We start from the raw sequence: 22,571 nt of genomic DNA on the forward strand, positions 1-22,571 counted from the left end.
CCGTTTCTTATCACCTTTACAGGGTTTCCAATAAGAAAGCAACACAATTTAAGTATTAAATTGAAACCTTTCTTCAACCAGATTTTAATAGAAACCAGCTCTTCAATTCATCGAAACATATTTTTGATTTTGGTCGCGAGAAAAGTCCAGTTAATAAGTGATATTTTGTATTGTGAACCTTATTTTTCAATTTTGTGCTTTCTGGTAATGGTTCGATTTACTGTTCAAAGGACTGTTTTTGTGAAGTCATTGAGATGGCAATAAATTATGAATCGGCGACATTACCATAAGACGTTTTTCCGTTTCCTTGTCTTCCAATTACAATTTTCCGGTTCCTCTTCATTTTAATCAACAATCAATATGTTGGCTATTTGCTGTCAATTGGAAGATATTGACGATTCGGTCAAAATCGGCTTTGAAATACTCATCACATTCACCGTCTTATCCATCAATCTCAACAAAATCGCCAGGCTTTTAGTGTGTGTATTTGCTGATTTACCATGTACTTGACCATTGTTATCATGGCTATTTTGATTAGATTAGGATGGTCATTTAACTTTAAAATCATCATTTATTTTGTTTGATTTTCTACAGCTTTCAATAACATTGGTTTGAGAGGCGAGTTGGAAACGGAAAACAATTGAACATGATTTTTGAATATCTGCTGAAATGGCGCTGTTGGTGTAAAAGTGGAACAAAACAAGATTCTGAAGGACATTAGATACTCTGTTGATTACCTTTCATTTTAATTACACTGTTTTAACGTGCAGTTGATCAACAATCAACTTAGGCTTTTTACTGGTTGAGTACTTGTCTATGAATCACACAATGACAAAAAGATGAAAGAGTAAGTTGAAAACAAAATAAGATGATCAGCAAACTAACGATAGTTTACTAATTGATTTTTAATCAAACAGCTTACACACAAATGATAAAATTATGAACCTTGAGAATCAACTTAAATTGTCATTAAAACATTTGTACAATTGTGTAATTTTGTAATTAATTTACACTCGTAAATATCTCTATCCTTTCATTTTCTGGTTGCTTTTCTGGTTTCTGGTTTTCAACCATTTCATTTGATTGTTGTTTTTTCATTGTTTTTCATTTCTTTGATCATCATCTTGTACAGTCAATGCATCATCGCATTGACATGCAAGGTTAATTGTGTGTAATGGACTTAATTATTGTGAAAATGATGATTATAATTGAAGTCAAGAAAATAAGAAAATCAGAAAATCAGAAAAGGTGAAAAACTTCGAAGCCAATAACTCAATGAGAACTTGAATTTCAATTGTGTTTCCATATTGACTTTAAATGACTTCAATTTTGATTCAGTTTTATGATTGAGCTGCTAGAGCAAAATTAAACAGTAAAACGATTAAATATTTACTAAATAAAAAGACAATTGTAACCAAATCAGCAAATTTAATGATTACATTAACATTGATCTCTTCCATATGAATCTGTATTTGAATAACAAACGTTTCATTAACTTATTTTTTGCTTCGACCCAATTTGTATTGTTAATGTAGTGAATAAATTACCTGAATAAGGTTGCGCTTTAAATTTGTAAATCAAAAATCAACAGATTGAAAGCTCATGATGAGCTGTTGATTACAATCTAATTATCTACTGTTATTCACCAATTCAAAGTGTCTACCTAAACTGACCAACAATCAAAAAAGGTTGAAAGCTGAAAAAGGCAAACAAAGATCAAAGTAAACTGTAAAAACCAGAAAAGTCAACCAAGCAAAATTTCCGGTCACATTGATGACCAGAATTGGTTTAGTGGCTATTTTTCAAATAACCGTGTCCATGAACTTGGTTAACCTAATAATAATTAGACTGAAGAAGAGTCCACTATAATAATACAAAAAATGGTCATTTGATGGATTCGTTACAATTGGATTGTGGTTTCTTCCCAACAAGAGTCACCATTTGTATCATTGTTTCAACATTGAATAACCTTTTGCCTGATGATTATGATTATTTTTATTGTTGTTGTTTCTGTAATGTTAATTATATACAATCAGATGATCGGCAGATAATAAAATGAAACATTTGTTTTCATGGAAACCTTGATTGAATTATTTTGGTTTCGGTCTTTTGATCAACTTTCACTTGATTACCTTCAAATTTTTAGTAGCTTGTAAGATTGTTCAAGTGTAGGTTTAATGTAATGGGAAATCGCCCAACATTGCCTTGTTAATATTAACTTTAATCGTTTCTCATCAACATCATCATCAACCTGATCACCATCATCATCTTCATCTTAATTTCTCTATGTTTTTAAATCATCTCATTAACCATTTTCACTTCACGTGTCAATGATATAAACTGTTCAAGAGAGGAACCAAACCTACGCAAGTAAAAAGCTAATATTTTTGGTTGCTCTTGGATATTTTAAAAGGTTTATTAGAGTGACTTTTGACACTAACCAATCAACATGTAAAATTTACCAGAAAATCAATCAAAAAATCAACACTGTTATTATTAAAGCAAGATAAATTAACTGCAATTAAATTCATGTCTTTTTCAAACTACAAGTTTGAAACATTTTGCACTTTCATGATGGAGTAAACAAACTGTTTCACTTTTGATATTTGCTAATCCAAAGATGTTTCACTCTTAAATACATAATTAATCAATCACTCAATTAGGTTGAGATGTAATTGCGGAATGAAATTTCCTGTGAATTTGGAGAAATTTTGAAATTTTGAGGAATATCATGAACAATCGCAATAAGAGTAAATGAAAACAATGACTTCAATTTTGATATGGAAATTTTTGTTCTCAAACTGAAATGATTGTAACCAATTGTAACAATACAAGACAAGCTTTATTAAACACTTTTTTCATGATATTATCCTCAACCCAAACCTAGCATGTCAAGCACGTCCTTTAAATTGTCCATTACTTGCGGGACTCAACACTTGATAATCGAGAAGTAAAGACAGAGCAAATCCAATGGGAAATTGCGGTTGGACAATGGGATTGAGAAAAGTCCTTTAAAGGTGATTTCCAATCAAGGCTTAATCAAGCCTGTTGGCAATTAATCAAGGAAGAATGATCTAGCATAAACCTTTAATTGAATACAATTTGCTTTTTAATGTCTTCTCATTGATTCAATTTGTTTTAAAATCAATCAAAGCCGTCAATCAATTTGATAGTCGCCCATGTTTGTGATGCCATCTTTTGTCTTTGTTTTCCTTCTTGTCCTTGGTTTTATCTTTAATTGTAATTATGATAACTATCCATCCCGGGCTAATTAGCTAACGTAACTGTTTATTTGTATTATCAATGTTCGGTGAACCACGATGATTTCAGTAGCTATAATTGGTGATTTTTGAGGTTTTGATCACTAGATCTATGGTTTTGCATATACAGTAAACCCAGACTTTTTCGATATTTTTGGAGGTACTCCATCTATTGAAATAATTCATACTTTTCTTTTAGGCTGATAGTTTTTCATCGTCTTCTGTTTTTTTATTGAGTCTTTTTGATTGGTTAAATTTAACTAAAGTTTTACTTATAAATGTAGAATGATCTTTATTCAAATATCCTTAATCATTTTGCATAGTGTGCTTAAACTGTATTGAATTCACTTATATCCATGTACTAACTTTTAATTTGTGCAAAGACACTGAACTTTATTCAATTGTTAGAAATATATTATAAGGTATCAAGATCGTGGATTAATGTTTGTTGGCCTACAAGAAATTACCAATTCTTCAGCTAGATCTCAAGATAAGTTACAACAGGGGAGACATCAACTCAAACTAGAATTTTACGATAGTGCATATATTTCGCTCGCGGTGGTCCACCGTTCTGAGGCCTCAGCTGGGTTGAAAGCATAACCAGGATTGAATGCACAAATAAATTCAATAGATTTAGACCGATTTTTCTTGGCTTTTCTATTTAATACTCTATATTGATTTTTTATATTCATCATAAAGAATTTCGCCGATTTTGAGTGAAATACCAATCAAGTTGAGCTCGTCTTTGAATTCTCCGAACTTTTCCATATCAACTTTACACAATCCCTCCAGAACAAGACATTTAAATTTTTCAAAAGTGTATTCTGATATCTTAGAGGGCAGGACGACATAATCTATGTCTCCTGCATATCGCTCGAATGTTTTATGTTGCAAAGTTGATAAATTTATCATTTCTTTCTTTTGACTACAAAAGTCTTATTGTTTGGACCAACACAGATGAGATTCTTTCTGAAATCTCCGTGTGTAAATTTTATATTATAATAATCAACTATTTTCCTTGCATCTTGATTTTCGTAAAGACTGAACTCCTGACATAAATGATCATTGCCAACATATGCATAGTAAACTATTAAGAAAATAAAAAGAAAAAAAGAGAATATAAATAATGTAAATAATATAATAATCTGCAATCTTACATGATTTGATTTCATCATTTGGTGTCTATCATGTCTTGGCCAAAGGATAACTGCTCGCCAGAATTTGGATATGCGTTTGGCAATCACGATGAGCTGATAATCGACAACAGAGCTATCACGATAAATGCGTGAAAATTTTACACCAATGCTCTCAAGTTGGAGTTTGAAAATCTCTAAGTCTCTGCTTTTACATTGATTTCATCTCCATGGAACATGCCTTTAAAGGTCACAAAAACTGAGAAAGAAACGGTGTCGATGATTAAAACCCTTTTCACTTCAGGATTAGAGGTGAGTAGTGGGGCGAACAATGTCGCGACAGAGGAAAATAGAACTTTGTCCATCTCAAACCAGCCTCCCAAGTGATGGGCGACGATAACATTGGCATCACTTTCAGATTCAAGATGCGCTGACATGGTGAGTAGAAATACTTGTTAGACAATATTTTTGAAAAAAACAATAAGCACAATTCGAAATAAAATATGAACACAAATATGCATTTGATAAAAATCTTTAAAGAAAATAAGACTTTAACTAGAAATAAATCTTTAAAGAAAAAGAATAATGAAAAGAGAACAGAAATGAACAGCTTGAGTAAATTTTCGACAAATCATTGGTAAGCCAAAGGATTGTCGTTATAATGTGGATCTTGTCTCCTCTTTTGTCTTCAACTCCTGTTTTAATCGTCATTTATCATCATCGTCTGATAAAACAGCCTTACTTAACAATAAGTTGTCTGTTAAAGCTAAACTGAAAAAGCAAGTTTGCCGATCTCGCCTCATATTACACTTGTAAATATCCTTTGGCATTTTTAATGTGATATCAATCAAGAAGCGAAAAACCGAGGACAAAAAAAGAAGCAAACAAATTATTAAGATTGTCATTGTCTTAATTAACCAAACGGGTTAAACAAACAAATGATTCAATTTTTAAGCAAATAAGAAATACTATTAGGCTCATCGCACTTAATTTGATCTTTTGCTTAATGGCATTCTGTGAAGTAACACATGGATACTGTTTATTCAATCAACCTCTATGGATAACCTGAGTCCACAACAAACGGCGAATAAGCAATTAGATTTAATTAAATTCGACCATTCAATCCTAAATTTTTCAATTGGAACTAGTTGCGAACAGTGTAGACGCAAGTAAGACCCAATTTATCTATCAAATGAATTAACCTTGCTCATCTTGTGCCATTATCAGAATTGATTTACATATTTAAAGACTAAAGTTGACCATCTTATTAACAATCCAAACTTATTTTGACCTGGAAATGCTAATTGTCTGAAAAATAACAAATTGTTATTAAAATATGAACTTTTGTTTGGAAGGCGATTTAACCCATTGTAAGATTTTGCAATAAGCACAGAAGATAATTTTATTCATATTTTAATCTTTTAATTCGTCGGAAGATTCAATAACGCCATCTGTTGTTTCTGAGAGATGAAATAAAAAATGAAATTCATTAGTTCTTGGAAAACAGAAAAATCCCTCTTGTAATCTCTTGTAAATAGTCATTTAGTAGAAACCTAATGATGTACTTTGAATTCTGAATCCACGTGACATTCGTCCTGCTACCCATGAGAGATGCGATAATTTCTGGAAAAATTTCCTCCACAATTGTACGACGCCCTCTAATCATAATCAGTTCACATTCAAGTCTAACATTTAAAGATATACATTGAAAATCAGACTCAATGGGATCCGAAAAAGATGAAGATGTTGGACTCATAGTGTTAGTTGAATTGGTCATAAGAGTCTGGGTCACATTCGCAGAGGCAGTAGTATTTGTTGAACCGATGTCGACTGCATTTTTGGCGGAAGCAGAGCTGTTATTATTAACATTGATACTAGTTATTAGAAGAATTGTGGTGATTGAAGTTGAAGAATTGGAGGCTCGTCGACCACCACAAGCAGGCGTAATTATACCAGGATGGCCAGTGGAACAACAGGATAAGGCTGAGTAAACAAGTAGATGACGATGAAGAAGATGTTGAGCATCATCTGAATCATGAGCTATTGGAAAACAAAAAAGTCTCTTGTTAGGCGACATTTAGTTTCATCTAGAAGGTGCTGCTTATCCATCGAATCAAGTCGAATTCACTTTGTTAATAAATTTGTAAATATTACATTTTTTAAATTTTGTTCACTTTTAATAAACTCATGAAACATCACCTTCTGCTCTTCTTGTCCATAGATGATGACGATAAATCTAAACTAAGAAATGATCCAAACACATGAAACATAATATGAAATAAATAAAGTAACTTTCACTCATAAATGAATAATAAACTAAGGAACTTACCTTTTTTAAGTGTTGACACGTTCTCAATGGGCCCTTAATCGAAAGAAGTTTGAGACACTACACTTATAAATGAAAATACTGAAAACACAGAAATGAATGTTTTCTTATCACTAAAACAACAAATAAAACTGAGTTACTCTAAACATTTAAGATTGTTTTGAGAAGAAAAATGTAAAATTAAAGGTATTTGAATGACTTAAATTTTATTATGATTATAAGGGAGGGAAATTGTGAGGGAATGGGAAAAATTACAAACGTGTAAGTAACTGAATTTTTTGAAAATTATTAAATTAACTTTTTCAATATTTAAATTAAACTTCTTTTTCTAGTAGGATCAGGCTCTTACTATGGCTCTGATTTTGACTCTGATCTGGCTCTGAACTGGTTCTGGTTCTGGTTCTGGATGCTCATCATTCAATTTGGTAATTTTCACAATTGGTTCTTCCGTGGCCTCAGCTGGGTTGAAGGTATAACCAGGATTGAATTCACAAATAAATTCAATACATTTAGAACGACTTTTCTTAGCTTTTCTGGCTAACACTCTATATTGATTTTCATATTCATCATGAATTTAGCTGATTTCGAGTGAAATCCCAATGAAGTTGAGCTCTTCTTTGAATTCCCCGAACTTTTCCATAACAACTTTACACGATCCCTACAGAACAAGAGATTTGAATTTTCAAAAGTGTATTCTGATATATTGGAGGACAGGACGACGTCTCTTACATATCGCTCGAATGTGTTAAGTTTCAAAGTAGATAAATTTATCATTTTCTTTCTTTTGACTTGAAAAGTCTTACTGTTTGGACCAACACAGATGAGATTCTTTCTGAAATCTCCGTGTGAAAATTTTATATTATAATAATCAACTATTTTCCTTGCATCTTGATTTTCGTAAAGTCTGAACTCCTGACATAAATGATCATTGGCAACATATGCAGAATAAACTACTAAGAAAATAAACAGAAAGAAAGAGAATAAAAAGAATGAAAATAATATAATAATATGCGATCTTACATGATTTGATTTCATCATTTGGTTGTCTATCATTTCTTGGCCAAAGAATAGCTGCTCGAAAGAATTTTGATATGCGTTTGGCAATAACGATGGGTTGATTATCGACAACAGAGGTATCACGATAATTGGGTAAAAATTTTACAACAATGCTTGCAAGTTGGAATTTGAAAATCTTAATTCATCTGCTTTTACATTGATTTCATCTTCATGGAACATGCCTTTAATGGCCACAAAAACTGAGAAAGAAACGGTGTCGAGGATCAAAACCCTTTTGACCTCAGGGCCAGAGGTAAGTAGTGGGGCGAACAATGTCGCGACAGAGGAAAATAGACCTTTGTCCATCTCAAACCAGCCTCCCAAGTGATAGGTGACGATAAAATTGGCATCTTTTTCAGATTCAAGATGCTCTGACATAGTGCGTAGAAATACTTGTCGGACAATATTTTTAAAAGAACAATAAAACAATTAAAAATCAAATATGAACACAATTATGAATTTGATAAAAATATTTGAAAAAATAAGACTTCAACTGGAAATAAATCTTTAGAGAAAAAGAAGAATGGAAAGCGAACAAAACTAGTTATCTATTCAAACTCTAAATTGAAATGAACAGCTTGATTGAATTTTCGCCATAAATCATTGGTAAGCCAAAAGATTGTGGTTATAATGTGGATCTTGTCTCCTCTTATGTCTTCAGTCCCTGTTTGAATCGTCATTTATCATCATCGTCTGATAAACCGTAAGCCTTACTTAACAATAAGTTGTCGGTTAAAGTAAACCTGAAAAAGCAAGTTAGCCGATCTCCCCTTATATTACACTTGAAAATATCCTTTGGTATTTATAATGGAATATCAATCAAGAAGCGAAGTGAAGCTCGCGGTGGCCCACCGCTATTCGACATGCCACAGCATGATCAAAGCTATCATGCATAGCGATAGGGTTTATCAACACTCAATGCTCCCCTAACATAGACAACGCTTCTATCCACAGTCTTGGTTCTGTGTACAGTCTGTTCTTAGTCTTTAACAAGATCTAATGTGTCGATAGCGACCAATAAATCTTTATATCGATTTCATACTTTAGAATGTTTCCTTGTGAGTCTTGAACCTACAGGTTTTTTCAATACAGGCCAAGTATTTTGATGAGGAAGGTAATTGTAATCATTGTAAGCTAAAATTTGGAAAAATTTGAAAATGTTGCTAAATATTATGAGTAACAACAAAACCAACCTTAATTTTAACCGAGTATCTTAATTTAATTACAGATGATAATCAGTAAGAGTGAAATACCCGAAAAGTGAAGTTCTGAATGTACTGCAAGGCACTGTATGATCGGTGATGGTGAAAAGATCTGAGTTCACAATGCAAAACCTCGATAAACAGCAGCAATCAAGCAGCGATGAAAAGTTATCAACTAAATGTATGCTAAACTACACTGAAAACTCTGACATCTGCTATCATTTTATTTAACTTATTCGTTTTTGTTTAGATTCTCGTGGTACTTTAAAAAGCGCGCCACATATCCAAGGTGAGGTTTAAAAAAAAGATCGTTGTGTGATTTTTTTATTTTTTGGTTTTTACTTCTTACTTTATTATACCCTTGTAAACCTAACTAACAATAAACATCATCAACATCTTTATCACCATTATCACCAGCACCATCATAACCACCAACAGTCCAACCGCCGCCACCAGCAAAGACACTAAAGTCAATTGTGTTCTTCAACATCAAAATGAGCTTTGGATTGAGATTTTCGAGACTGGTGAAAAACATGTTTAAATCGGAAAAGGCCAGAAAAGTTGATCTCATGAAAGAACAATTGCTAAACGTACCTAGACCTAAACCTAAACGACAAGTTTTTGGACTGAAGAGTAAAGGATTGATTCCTTGGTATTCAATGAGCCACGATGATATGTCAACATTATATGCTTTTCTTATATGTTTAATTCCAATGTATGCTGTTTTTGAAAATTGTTTTTGGAGTGTTTACTATGATTTTAAACTTAGAAAGGAAAAAAAGAAATACATTAAGGAATTAGATGAAAGAGAAAGGTTGGCCGAATTGATAAGTGCTAAAAAAAAGAATCTGAATGTGGATTAGAATTTTTCTGCTACTCTTGTAACTAGATTGTTATTAAATTTTAAATTGTAGGATTATGTACATACAAAATAAAATGCAGTAAATAAAGAGTTTATAATAAACTGTACCAGAATCTATTAAATTAAAAACAGTTTGTTTTTATTAACGGTGAATAAGATTTGTAGTTAATTCGCTTCCATTCTTGTTTGCTTGATTTCTTGTCAGTTCAATTCTCATTTCAACAATATAAACCAGTTCAAATATAAAATTGATTTATAAACCGTCAAATAATTTCCAATTTGTTTTCATTTAAGTTATATAAATTGCTCTACACAATACAAATGAGCTTAAAGAATTAAAGAAAACACTTTTCAACGTCATCATCATTATCAGTACAAAATTGTTCAGAGATTGGCAAAAAAGAAACAAACAAGCAAAATCAACAATTGGTGAATTGGTTATCGGTTAATTACATATCGCCCAGGTTAAACCAATTTTTGCTAAATGGCATGGCCGACGTTAATTTATAATATGAGTACAGAAATGGCAATGAAAAAAGGACAAAAGAATGAAGAAAATGATTTACAAGGAAAGAGGAAAAGAGAAAGAGAGAAAGAGGGAAAAAGAAAGGAAGAAAGAGTGAAAGAAAGAGGAAGAAAAAGAAAAAGAGAGAGAGAGAAAAAAAGAGGTGAGAAGAAACCAAGACATAACTCTTTCAGGATAGGGCGCACTTTGCTTTTCCCTCTGGTTTATCGGTTACATCGTTTCGAACTCTTTCGATCATTTGCAACAAAGATGCAAACAGATTATTTACATCTGAATTAGATTTGGCACTGATTTCCATGAATTCTGCTTTCATATAATCAGCTAGTCTTTTACCGTCTTCGAATGCTATAACTCGCTCAGAGGAAAGATCCAATTTGTTACCAACCAGTACTATTGGAACCTGCACCTTTCCAGTCATGTCCAATAATTTGTCATAAATTACTCTTATCACTTCGAAAGATTTTAAACTGTTAATGCTATATACTAGACAATAACCATGGTTATCTATCGCATACGCTGGAGGGAAAATTGAATATTCATCTTGTCCCGCTGTGTCAACCAGTTTGAGAAAATACTCTTGTCCTTTAATTTTTACAGTCTTGCTGAAAGCTGAAAGAAAAAAGAAACTAAGTTAAATAAAATATAAGTTAAAAGCTTGGGGGAAAACCAGTTAACAAGGTAACGAAACTTACTGTTCTCTACTGTTGGATCATACGAATCAACAAATTGTCCTTTAACATATTGAATAGTCAGTGATGATTTACCTGTAAAAATGAAACAAAGAAAATAAAATAAAAATTGTGAGAAAAAGGAAGAAAAAAGAGAAAGAAAAATATGTATGTTAGTGAGAAGGATGGGAGGGAGAGAAAGAGGAGCAGCAGAAAAAAATGAAAGATCAAAAGTAGGTAGAGAAATCAAGTCAATGAAAAAAAATGGGAAAAAAAGACAAGCCTGACAGAAATGAAATAGTAGAGGGATTAAGTAAATAATGAAAAATAATAAATATACAAGATTAATACGAATGTACTAACCGACAGATCGGTATCCCATTATGGCGATTTTCCTTTGTTTCTGAGGCATCTTGACGATACAAAATTTGATCTCTTGTCTAGTTGATTGATGTTGTTATTATTAATATTTTGTTGTTGATTCTAATGGTGATGATGATGGTGGTGCTGATGTTGCTTTTGTTGGTACAAGAACACAAGTGGTTTTAGTGTCTTTGCTGGTGGCGGCGGTTGGACTGTTGGTGGTTATGATGGTGCTGGTGATAATGGTGATAAAGATGTTGATGATGTTTATTGTTAGTTAGGTTGACAAGGGTATAATAAAGTAAGAAGTAAAAACCAAAAAATAAAAAAATCACACAACGATCTTTTTTTTTAAACCTCACCTTGGATATGTGGCGCGCTTTTTAAAGTACCACGAGAATCTAAACAAAAACGAATAAGTTAAATAAAATGATAGCAGATGGAGTTGTAGAGCAAATATCACTAAAATTATTGGAGTAATATTTTAGCTTTTTTAATTGCATTATTAATATTTGTTATGATTTATAATTTAATACATTGTAGTTTTAATCATTGTGAACAAAAATTATCACATCACCAAAAGTTCCAACAGTTATTTTCCTTTCTTTGTGTCGAAATGGGGTTACAATGAGATGTCAATCTTGCAATTGTTCAATTGAATTCAACTTACCTCTTGAGTTTCAAATAAAATTTACTCATCATTTGATTGGACAAGTTAATTTTCATCTAAATTGGGTTTGAGTGGAAATGTTCAATATTGAGTTACATTCGATGAAATAGTCTCATTCTTTCAGCGATACAATTTGCGCGTAATTTGTTCAATAATTTAGTACCTTGAATGTTTGCTTGATCCGATATCAATAACAAATGAGCATTTTCATTGTCTAACATTTACACTTGCTTTATTCCTATTGTTCATGAGATTTTTCACATTTTCTTTCTCTCTGCTTAATTTGATTTTACAAAGAAAATAAATTAATTCTTGACAGTTATTGTTTTCAACATTTAAAGAAAGGTAAGGAAGCACTGACATCAACAATGAGTTACTTCCCAATTTCGTTCAACTTAATAGTAATAAAATGTTAGATTCGGTAAAGGTTTTTTTGTATAATTATTTCACTTGAACTTTTATAATACACAACAAGATTAGATTAAAAGGTGAGATTCATATCGATTTAAATAAATTAATCAGAAGAAAATGAGTCTTCATCGAGTATGCATTTGCTTCCCTCAAAAGATCATTTAGTTAAGATGAGAGTGTTGCAGAAAACAGGGAACAGATAAATTACTTTCTTTCCATCTGAAACAATTAAGGTTTATCAATTATTAATGTTTGCGTGATGTCTTATTTTTCTTAGAAAAAAAACGAAATTATCCATTCTTTTGGGTGGAGGCTTGTCCTCATAAGTATTTAAGCTCGGCTCTGATATTTGGATCTTCGCTGCCAGAGGTTCTTATATTAGACGCCGAGGCAGAATGTGAAAGGCTTTTTGGTAAACCAGATTTTGAGACATTTGATGTGATTATGCATGCTTTCTTAATCATTGATGGTTTGGTAATTGTTAAGGTTGGATTTAATGATGTAACAGAGGATTGATATTGTTGAGGTTGTTGAAGAAAGCGCTGGGACAAATTTGTTGAGGAGCTTGGAGTGAGTTGAGTTACTGGCTGTTGTTGTAATTGAATTGAGGTGATTGGTTTTGATGTTGATATTGTTACGGTTGCTGTTGAGACGGGTAAAGGTGAAGTTGAAGGGGAAGACGAGGGCGAAGGTGAGGTTGAAGGAGGTGAAGACTGTAGAGTTGATATTAAAGATGAAGCTGATGCGTTAGCTGTAGGTCGATATAAACGTTGTGTTGATGTGATCGCTGTTGATGGACTAGTAAAGAAAGCTCTTCTCAGTTCATTTAAGGAAGGCTTATGGCTAGTAGAAGTTGAGGTTATTGTTGTTGAAGAAGTTGGTGTTGACATGGTTGAACTTCGTGTTAATCCTAAATTCATTGATTGTGATTGGGGTAACATTAAGTTTTGTTGTTGAAAAGATTGAGACTGTGATTGTTTTAATTGATGCTGAGATGGCGGTGTTTGTTGCTTTAATTGTTGTTGTAGTTGTTGAGATTGTTTGGATGGAATAAATGATGAGCTAGTTAATCTGGATGCTTGACCAGGAGATAATTTGATTACCGCAGTTGATGTATAGTAAGACGGTTGAGAATTAAATTGCTTCAATCGATTATAGTCAATCACATTTCCCGATCGAGGAATCCTTTCAGTGCCAAGTGTTTCTTGAGTAGTTGTATCTCTAGCCATAACAATCACACTTGATTTAGATTTTCGAATCTCTCTAGTTGGTTCTGGTTCAATATCTTCTTCAATACATTCATATTCCAATTCCTGGTTATCCTCTTCTTCCTCTTTCTTGTCTCGAACAATTTTAGGTGATAATGACAATGAGGTAACTGCTGTTGATGTAACAATTTTTTGACCTGGTATAGGAGGAGCACCAAATACTTTATCAGCTAAAGTGATCAGCAGCTGAATCACACGAGTTTGATGAACATTGTCTACTAATGAGCACAAGCCAGCTGGACCTTCATTAGTTCTTAATAAGGTAGGACCAAAAACAATTCCTAAATTAGATGGTGGCATATTATTAATATGATGATTATCAGCAATGCTTTTCAAATGATGGCACAGATAGGATAGGGTTTGATAGTGGATCGAGGGTAACTTGGAGGTTGCCTCTCTCAAGCAGGAGATAATACGTTCAACCAATCTTGGATCTTCTTCAGGTCTCGTCCTAGATGGATACTGTTTGGCAATCCGTATAAATTCAGAATAAGCTTTAAAAGTCATCAAAGGTTCTGGTAATTGACGAAGATAAAGCTTGAGAACATTGGCAATCACATTGGGATGAACATCAGATAAATCACCAACTTCGGTTCCTTTCTCAAAGCTTCGGCAAAGCTTGTCCACCCTTGATTTAACACCACTTACACGATATAGTCCTTTAACACATTTACCCCTTTTTTCTAATTCGGTAACACATTTAACAACAATATAAGGTATCTCATCTCCATGAGATTTTAAATCAACACCAAAGGTGGTCATTCTTCCAACAATAATAATCTTGCTGTGACCACGAGCTCAATTTCATCTGAGAAGGCATCCTCCAGATTAAACAAATTTATTGCATATTATAATAGATCAACCAACTTGCACAATTCCTAAATATAAATAGATAACATGAAATACAGGATAAGTATTGAGAAACAATAGTCACAATATCGAGTTAAACATAAGAAAAGACAAATTACATAGAGTAGAATCATATGATAACCATTTTATAGAATTGAACAAATGTTTCATGTTAAGATTTTCATGGGAAAGTAAAATTTTATGAATAAATCTCATAATTAACAGAATTAGCAGTCTTTATAACCATGGCTTAAATGAAATAATGAATAGATGAAAAAAGGTAAACAAGATTAGACTAAGGCTTACCCTAAAAAGAGAGGAAAAAAACTCGAATCGAATCTTCAGTTATAGTAAAAGAAACGCGTGAAAAAAATAAATGAACACATTTGATCAACTAAACTATGAATGGTTAAGTACGATCATTAGGCAAACAGTCGATATTACAAAATATTTGAATGAAAATTAAAAGATAACATTACCTTGATAGTGTCGAGTATTAAGATGTTAGAGCATAACAAGATAAAAACAAGGGTAACATGATGAGAAAGGAAGAAGATGATGGTGATATTGATGGTGATATTGATGGAGACAAGGAAAGAAGAGCAAGAAAAAGAAAAAACGAGCAGAAGATGAACAAGGATGATGAGAATGATGAACAAGGCAATGAAGATAAACAGGGAAATTGGGTTCGAGGAGAATCTGAAGCCCAAACACAGAATCTAAAGAGAGGCAAGAAAAAAGAGAAAAATGGTAAACATGATGAAGACGAAGCAAAAAAGAGGCGAAAGTCAAAGGAATTTAGTGTTGATTAAATAAGAGATTAGATTGATTGTTTTTAAAATGTATCAGCATTACCTTTTTGTTAAAGAGTTGCTCATAAAACTGAAAACATATGATTTACTAGAAGCTGAATTGAGTGTCTTTTCTTAATGTTATTTTTTCACTGCTTTCAGTTGGTGATAGCAGGTTTGTTTTTATCGGAGGTAAGTCCATTGATTAATTGTTTTAAAATAATAGTATTTTATAATTCAATATCTTCCACCTTTTTGTCATTGTGAAGCTACAGGTATGCGAAAGGTTAACCTTCCAGTTACGTTGATCACCAATGAGCTGAAACAGTGGAATATAATTAATACCAAATCAATAAGACAAATTTATTCGGATGGCAACTGTGATTCTTCCGTGCCGATACCTGAGCCTCCCAATCCAGATACTTGCTGTCGCTCTGGCTGCTCTCATTGTGTTTACATTGAGTATGCTATTAGATTAGAGCGGCATTTCAAAGATGGCGGGGATGCAGCTAAGAAGAAACTTGATCAGTTAATTGATGACCCAAATATGAGACAATTTATTAAAATGCAATTAGACAAGCCTTCAGATCAATAGATGACATTAATTTATTTTATTATTAAAGCTACAATAAACAGAAATATTTGGACGACAAACATTTATTACAAACTTTCCCACAAGATGACTCTCACATTCATGTTAAACAATTATTTCAATCGGCTTAAAGGGATAAACAGTAAACAAATTTAGACAGAAATTATGTGTCTTTTGAATTCTTGTTTACTAAATCTCATTATCTTGCTAATATTTAACATAACACATCTCCACAATAACTGTGTGTCTGTCTATTTTTGACAAACAGTGGTTAAATACAATTCCATTAGTTCCAACTTATTTCCAGGCCAATATGATTTCGTTCGTATCTTCCTCCTCCTCCTCCTTCAGTCCAGTATATAAAGGATATGTGAAAGTTTTGAACAGTATCCTTTTGCGTTCGAGTTCATCACTTCATTTATCACTACATTTCAATTCACTTATAAGAATATCATAATTTGATAATCTTCATTATTTCATTTTAACTTAAAGTATCAACACTTGAAATTTTTTCCAATGGCAGATTCAACTGAACAATGGCCTACACTTCTTGATGAACAAAGTTTTGGATATCTGGTTGATTTATCCCAAAACTTGTCAAAAGTTGAAGGACTAGTTAAAAAATTGGTGAAAGGTGAATATCAGCAATGGTATAAAAAAGTAAGTTCAATTTCAATTTTACATTAATTTTAATTTTCGATTTTAATTTTTTCCTCTTTTCATTTTTGTTTCTTCAATTTATTATAGCAATACGAATCGACTCGTGATTCTCAGAACTTTACTAGTGTCGAAAACAATTCATGGGATAATTGCCTCAACTCGCAAGGAGAGAGTGAAGATAATGACGATTCGTACCCAGCTAGCTACAAATGGTACCCAACTGGAAAAGAATCCAGTGAAAATAACAACAATCCCAAAAGTGAATGGACTGAAAGACGGGACGAAGGTTGGGAAATCGAACCAGATTGGTCAAGTGTTGAATCCAAAAATGAAACAGCTACGAATTGGCCTGCACCTAAGGTATCTGAATGGGACGAAGCTCATTTGGAAAGTGAATGGAGAAATTTTGATTCCAAGGAATCAAATCAAGAGGAAATTGAATGGGAATAACCTGAACCATCTGCTTGGTGATTGAATTTTCTTTCAAATAATAATTGATGGTCTAGATGAAAGTCATTTTGGGTCTCCTTTCTGATATTTTACTACGAAGACTTTTTAATTTTATCTCACAATTTTGTCAGTGTCACTTCTATTCCACATATACTATGTATTTTCATGATTAAGATAATTTCCCAAAAATTAGATTGAAATAAATTCTCTGCAGCTTTGAATAATATCTTTCGATTAGCCGTTGAACTTTTTTTTGTGAAAATAATGGCACGTGATGCTAGATGTGTTGAATTTCAGCACATAGATTGTACTGTCTATTCCTACTCATTAATACCATTGGTTATGTTGACTTTGTTGACTTTCCACCTCCTGATTGCGTCGACATAAAGTCTATTCTCAGTTGTTTAAGACCTTTTGAGAAGAGATTTAACATAAAAACATCAAATTAAAATGTAAAGGTATCTAATAGCTGGTATCAAAATAAACTAATTTATAAAATTTATAAAGACAAACAAAAGTCTATGAAGTGTTGTTCAATCAGATACTCAGAGAATGGATAAATTAACTCCATTGATGATGATTAAACTGAATCAATAATTCCAAGCTAAATTTATTGTAATAATTTGTGTGATCTATAAATAATTTATAAAGTGGTTAGTTTCACCAGATGTACAAAGTTGACATTCGAATTAATTAATTTATGGAAAATATGCTGCCCATTATGTTACTGTAAGTAGCAAGTAGCTATAAAAGTGGCAATCGCTAGAAGTGATACCAAAATGACTTTGAAAACGAAACTGAAGGAAAGTATTGATAAACCGGTGAAATAAATCAACAATATGGTTAGAGGAAGTTTCTTGTTCCCTCGTGAATAGTTCCAAATCAAAGTGCAAGTGCAGATTGTTTGAATCTGAAAAGAAAGATTGTATCAGAATATTACTACAACTGGAAACCATTGAATGAACTATCATAATATCTTACCAGTGTTACATTGGCATCCATGGCACTTATGATGTGTCTCCAGTCGAATTGCATAGATTTTGCATTTACATAGAAGTCGATTAGTCGTGTCAGAATAGATTCGCCGAAGCTCCATCCTACAGCAACTCCTAAAAGATAAAAGTCGATGAGTTACATCTTTGCATAACAAACAAACATCAGTATTTTGGGTTTTAAAATATTTACCTAATATTTTTACTTGAATTAAACTAGCTTTTTGTTGCTTGACCAGAACATAATATAAACCTAGGCAGTCAATTAAATGATCAAAAAGAAAGGCAGGTAAAGGGAGTGTAGCCATGATCGTTAATTTTACTATCTGCACAACAACATATGCAAATAAAGCGAATGAACACCGGTAAATGGAGCCATATTCAGACCTGAAATGTATAAGAAGAATAAGTATATCGGAATTAAAAGACAGAGAACGTTTGTGAATGAGACTGTTCAAATAAGGTTTAAATACTTACAGAGGTGTAAATTTATAGACAAAAAACAAAGGTAAAAAAGTTAGTGATATACAATTAACAAAATAATAAAAACTCATATTGGAAGTTTATCACAATATATGGAATCACTGATAACAGTTAAAATTGATCCAAATTATAGCTAGAATGCTATAAAATAGTTTATTCAAAATCTTGAGGTATGAAGGAACTGGATGAAAATAAATTAATCAAATACATCACTACTAGTACGTTTTCTTAAATTAAACATGAAGATTAAATTCATTCATAACTTTTCATTTATAAAATGAAACAAAACCCAAAAATCATACCGGCTGCGTGATGCAAAACCAGGGACGGTTAAGAAATTTCTAATAGAAAGCTGTTCACCTGAATGTTGATAATATTGTCAATAAACTTGACAATAAGTTGAGTTTTATTGCTCCAATACACTGAAAATAATTAAATTGCCCACCTAACTATTGTTTTAAGGTTTATTTACCTCAATATAAGAAACAGCGTCAAAAAGAAGCAGAAATAAATAATTTTGACGAAACGCTAGTTTTTTAAATGTGGGATTTGTTATGCCTGTTGGTTGATTGGTTTAACTTGATAGTGTTAGTTTATATCTTGGTTTACTATCTCTCCTTGGTAATTATCACTTGGATTAATTTCATTAGAAAAAATCACAGCCATAGAAATGGTTAATATGGTTAAATCTCATGAAAGTGAACAAAATTGGACCAGAAAAGAAGAAAATATTCAACAGCAAAATGAATTTTTGTATTGTTTCATCAATTGTTTAAAGTCAATATAATTAACCAATATTTCTAGACTGTGACAGTTTCCTCATATTTGGTCAGTATTGTCAAACAAAATGGTTTGGATATTGGTTGAAAGTCACTGGATATGTTTACAACACTCAATATTGGTTTGGTCTTTATTCAGTTCATTGCTTACTCTGATTGGAATATGTTTAGCTTGGAATCACTGGTTATTTAGTTTAATCATAATCACTGGAGTTGGTTTATCAATTCTAGGAATACCTGCCTCAACAACACTTCAACCCAGGCTTTTGTTGTCATTTATTTTCTTGGATATATTTGACATTATTGGTAAAACATATCTAACACTTGATCTGATCATTTGGAGACGTAATTTACGGACAAATTGCATTGATACTCGTTCACCGGAATGTGATTGCAAATTTGATTATTGCCGGATGCTTTTACTTGATACTACTAATGGAATAATATTTTTATCGATAAGTTGTGTTATCAATTTTCTTCTTTTGATATCAGCTATTTACCTTTACATTTTCATTCGTAAATGTTTAAAATCTCTTCTCAGAAGATCTCAAGCCTCTAAAAACCGGGAAGCTGTAAAGCAATTCTCAAATCGACCTGACCAAGAACAGGAAAGTCGACATAATCATCAAGAAGATCGAGTTCAGCATAGACATAACCATCTTTATCCCGATACTCGACCTCAGTATAAACATCAAGTATCACTGTGTTCACAAGCAAGTTCAACAGACTCATTCAATCGCGCTTATGGAACCTTTGAAGCTTCAATTCAGCTTGAATACAGCAATGAAAGCACACTATAGTGAACATATTATTGTTGTTATTATTTTGTAAATTAAACTTTTTTACCTTTGTTTTTTTGTCTACTTTACACCTCTGTAAGTATTTAAATCTTATTTGAATAGTCTATCTTTTGATTTACTTATTCTTCTTACACATTTCAGGTCTGAATATGGCTCCATTTACCGGTGGCATTCGCTTTATACTAACACTTTATAAATTATTTATAGATCACAAAAATTATTACAATAAATTTAGCTTGGAATTATTGATTCAGTTTAATCATCAATGAAGTTGGTTCATCCATTCTCTAAGTATCTGATTGAACAAAACTTCATCATAGACTTTTGTTTGTCTTTATAAATTTTATAAATTTGTTTATTTTGATACCAGCTATTAGATACCTTTACATTTTAATTTGATGTTTTTATGTTAAATCTCTTCTCAAACATCATTGTCATTCAACCCATCTAACATCATGTGCCATTATTTCCACGAAAAAAATTCAACGGCTAATCGAAAGATCTTATTCAAAGTTGCAGAGAATTTATTTCAATCTAATTTTTTGGAAATTATCTTAATCATGAAAATACATAGTATATGTGGAATAATAGTGACACTGACAAAATTGTGAGATAAAATTAAAAAGTTTTCGTAGTAAAATATCAGAAAGAAGACCCGAAACGACTTTCATCTAGACCATCAATTATTTGAAAGGCAATTCAATCACCAAGAAGATGGTTCAGGTTATTCCCATTCAATTTCCTCTTGATTTGATTCCTTCGAATCAAAGTTTCTCCATTCCCTTTCCAAATGTGCTTCGTCCCATTCAGATACCTTAGGTGCAGGCCAATTCATAGCTGTTTCATTTTTGGATTGAACACTTGACCAATCTGGTTCGATTTCCCAACCTTCATCCCGTCTTTCAGTCCATTCACTTTTGGGATTGTTGGCATTTACACTGGATGCTTCTCTAGTTGGGTACCATTTGTAGCTAGTTGGGTACGAATCGTCATTATCTTCACTCTCTCCTTGCGAGTTAAGGCAATTATCCCAAGAATTGTTTTCGGCACTAGTAAAGTTCTGAGAATCACGAGTCGATTCGTATTGCTATAATAAATTGAAGAAACAAAAATGAAAAGAGGAAAAAATTAAAATCGAAAATTAAAATAAATGTGAAATTGAAATTGAACTTACTTTTTTATACCATTGCTGATATTCACCCTTCACCAATTTTTTAACTAATCCTTCAACTTTGGACAAGTTTTGGGATAAATCAACCAGATAGCCAAAACTTTGTTCATCAAGAAGTGTAGGCCATTGTTCAGTTGAATCTGCCATTGGAAATAATTTCAAGTGTTAATACTTAAAGTTTAAATTGAAATAATGAAGATGTAGTACTGAAGATTATCAAATTATGATATTCTTACAAGTAAATTCGAATGTAGTGGTAAATGAAGTGATGAACTCGAACTCAGAAGTATACTGTTCAAAACTTTCACATATCCTTTATATACTGGACTGAAGAAGGAGGAGGAGGAGGAAGATACGAACAAGATCATATTGGCCTGGAAATAAGTTGGAACCAATGGAATTGTATTTAACTACTGTTTGTCAAAAATAGACAGGCACACAGTTATTGTTGAGATGTGTTATGTTAAATATTAGCAAAATAATGCGATTTAGTAAACAAGAATTCAAAAGACACATAATTTCTGTCTAACTAAATTTGTTTACTGTTTATCCCTTTAAGCCGATTGAAATAATTTAACATGAATGTGAGAGGCATCTTGTGGGAAAGTTTGTAATAAATGTTTGTTCGTCCAAATATTTCTGTTTATTGTAGCTTTAATAATAAAATAAATTAATGTCATCTATTGATCTGAAGGCTTGTCTAATTGCATTTTAATAAATTGTCTCATATTTGGGTCATCAATTAACTGATCAAGTTTCTTCTTAGCTGCATCCCCGCCATCTTTGAAATGCCGCTCTAATCTAATAGCATATTCAATGTAAACACAATGAGAACAGCCAGAGCGACAGCAAGTATCTGGATTGGGAGGCTCAGGTATCGTCACGGAAGAATCACAGTTGTCATCAGAATAAAGTCTCATTGATTTGGTATTAATTATATTCCACTGTTTCAGCTCATTGGTGATCAAAGTAGCTGGAAGGTTGACCTTTCGCATACCTGTAGCTTCACAATGACAAAAAGGTGGAAGATATTGAATTACATAAAATACTAATATAAATTTAAAACAATCAATCAATGGACTTACCTTTGATAAAAACAAACCTGCTATCACCAACTGAAAGCAGTGAAAAAATAACATTAAGACACTCAATTCAGCTTCTGGTAAATCATATGTTTTCAGTTTTATGAGCAACTCTTTAACAAAAAGGTATCATTTTAAAAACAATCAATCTAATCAACACTAATTATTATTATCATT

The 22,571-nt window shown here is 32.2% G+C and overlaps 6 protein-coding genes and 2 long non-coding RNA genes across 8 annotated transcripts; 4 read left to right on the forward strand and 4 right to left on the reverse strand.

Annotated features, from left to right (window-relative positions):
• Nucleotides 1-85: 85 nt before the first annotated feature.
• On the forward strand, nt 86-1,499 carry LOC149094639 (uncharacterized). Its single transcript, XR_016197792.1, has 3 exons — nt 86-479; nt 595-847; nt 918-1,499. It is a non-coding gene; the product is annotated as an uncharacterized LOC149094639 (long non-coding RNA).
• Nucleotides 1,500-8,181: 6,682 nt separating this feature from the next.
• On the forward strand, nt 8,182-9,941 carry LOC112539462 (uncharacterized). Its single transcript, XR_016197877.1, has 2 exons — nt 8,182-9,158; nt 9,228-9,941. It is a non-coding gene; the product is annotated as an uncharacterized LOC112539462 (long non-coding RNA).
• A 15-nt stretch (nt 9,942-9,956) lies between these two features.
• On the reverse strand, nt 9,957-11,696 carry Rheb (Ras homolog enriched in brain). The gene is made up of 3 exons (XM_015935487.3): nt 11,397-11,696; nt 11,058-11,129; nt 9,957-10,974 (listed from the first exon to the last, which is right to left on the reverse strand). The coding sequence occupies exons 1-3, from the start codon at nt 11,443-11,445 to the stop codon at nt 10,535-10,537; spliced, it is 561 nt and encodes a 186-aa protein (XP_015790973.1). The 5' UTR covers nt 11,446-11,696; the 3' UTR covers nt 9,957-10,534.
• A 782-nt stretch (nt 11,697-12,478) lies between these two features.
• Nucleotides 12,479-16,010, reverse strand: LOC107367734 (uncharacterized). The gene is made up of 3 exons (XM_089266133.1): nt 15,450-16,010; nt 15,074-15,313; nt 12,479-14,623 (listed from the first exon to the last, which is right to left on the reverse strand). Exon 3 carries the CDS (start codon nt 14,505-14,507, stop codon nt 12,798-12,800), a length of 1,710 nt encoding a protein of 569 aa, XP_089122259.1. The 5' UTR covers nt 14,508-14,623; nt 15,074-15,313; nt 15,450-16,010; the 3' UTR covers nt 12,479-12,797.
• Nucleotides 16,011-16,375: 365 nt separating this feature from the next.
• LOC107367636 (uncharacterized) lies at nt 16,376-17,311 on the forward strand. Its single transcript, XM_089266134.1, has 2 exons — nt 16,376-16,637; nt 16,725-17,311. The coding sequence occupies exons 1-2, from the start codon at nt 16,494-16,496 to the stop codon at nt 17,085-17,087; spliced, it is 507 nt and encodes a 168-aa protein (XP_089122260.1). The 5' UTR covers nt 16,376-16,493; the 3' UTR covers nt 17,088-17,311.
• A 366-nt stretch (nt 17,312-17,677) lies between these two features.
• On the reverse strand, nt 17,678-18,879 carry LOC107367775 (BOS complex subunit TMEM147). The gene is made up of 4 exons (XM_015935527.3): nt 18,557-18,879; nt 18,273-18,466; nt 18,069-18,196; nt 17,678-17,997 (listed from the first exon to the last, which is right to left on the reverse strand). Exons 1-4 carry the CDS (start codon nt 18,631-18,633, stop codon nt 17,812-17,814), a joined length of 585 nt encoding a protein of 194 aa, XP_015791013.2. The 5' UTR covers nt 18,634-18,879; the 3' UTR covers nt 17,678-17,811.
• A 368-nt stretch (nt 18,880-19,247) lies between these two features.
• On the forward strand, nt 19,248-20,386 carry LOC112539451 (uncharacterized). Its single transcript, XM_025161998.2, has 2 exons — nt 19,248-20,216; nt 20,283-20,386. The coding sequence occupies exon 1, from the start codon at nt 19,410-19,412 to the stop codon at nt 20,139-20,141; it is 732 nt and encodes a 243-aa protein (XP_025017766.2). The 5' UTR covers nt 19,248-19,409; the 3' UTR covers nt 20,142-20,216; nt 20,283-20,386.
• A 256-nt stretch (nt 20,387-20,642) lies between these two features.
• LOC107367777 (uncharacterized) lies at nt 20,643-21,593 on the reverse strand. The gene is made up of 2 exons (XM_015935528.3): nt 21,316-21,593; nt 20,643-21,228 (listed from the first exon to the last, which is right to left on the reverse strand). The coding sequence occupies exons 1-2, from the start codon at nt 21,457-21,459 to the stop codon at nt 20,866-20,868; spliced, it is 507 nt and encodes a 168-aa protein (XP_015791014.2). The 5' UTR covers nt 21,460-21,593; the 3' UTR covers nt 20,643-20,865.
• Between the last annotated feature and the right edge of the window lie 978 nt (nt 21,594-22,571).

This window comes from Tetranychus urticae, chromosome 1, assembly GCF_039701765.1.
Source record: "Tetranychus urticae isolate SD_2017Ah chromosome 1, NJAU_TeUrti_SD_1.0, whole genome shotgun sequence".
NCBI lineage: Eukaryota > Metazoa > Arthropoda > Arachnida > Trombidiformes > Tetranychidae > Tetranychus > Tetranychus urticae.

Excerpts from the sequence above, each read along its gene's own strand:
- Rheb (XM_015935487.3), bottom strand. The coding sequence starts at position 11,445 with ATGCCTCAGAAACAAAGGAAAATCGCCATAATGGGATACCGATCTGTC. Across the intron at positions 11,130-11,396 it reads AATGGGATACCGATCTGTCG|GTAAATCATCACTGACTATT; the intron begins GTTAGTACATTC and ends TCATTTTTACAG. Across the intron at positions 10,975-11,057 it reads TGATCCAACAGTAGAGAACA|CTTTCAGCAAGACTGTAAAA; the intron begins GTAAGTTTCGTT and ends TTTTTCTTTCAG.
- LOC107367734 (XM_089266133.1), bottom strand. The coding sequence starts at position 14,507 with ATGACCACCTTTGGTGTTGATTTAAAATCTCATGGAGATGAGATACCT.
- LOC107367636 (XM_089266134.1), top strand. The coding sequence starts at position 16,494 with ATGGCAGATTCAACTGAACAATGGCCTACACTTCTTGATGAACAAAGT. Across the intron at positions 16,638-16,724 it reads ATCAGCAATGGTATAAAAAA|CAATACGAATCGACTCGTGA; the intron begins GTAAGTTCAATT and ends AATTTATTATAG.
- LOC107367775 (XM_015935527.3), bottom strand. The coding sequence starts at position 18,633 with ATGAGTTTTTATTATTTTGTTAATTGTATATCACTAACTTTTTTACCT. Across the intron at positions 18,467-18,556 it reads GTCTATAAATTTACACCTCT|GTCTGAATATGGCTCCATTT; the intron begins GTAAGTATTTAA and ends TATACATTTCAG. Across the intron at positions 17,998-18,068 it reads TGGATGCCAATGTAACACTG|ATTCAAACAATCTGCACTTG; the intron begins GTAAGATATTAT and ends CTTTCTTTTCAG.
- LOC112539451 (XM_025161998.2), top strand. The coding sequence starts at position 19,410 with ATGGTTTGGATATTGGTTGAAAGTCACTGGATATGTTTACAACACTCA.
- LOC107367777 (XM_015935528.3), bottom strand. The coding sequence starts at position 21,459 with ATGGCAGATTCAACTGAACAATGGCCTACACTTCTTGATGAACAAAGT. Across the intron at positions 21,229-21,315 it reads ATCAGCAATGGTATAAAAAA|CAATACGAATCGACTCGTGA; the intron begins GTAAGTTCAATT and ends AATTTATTATAG.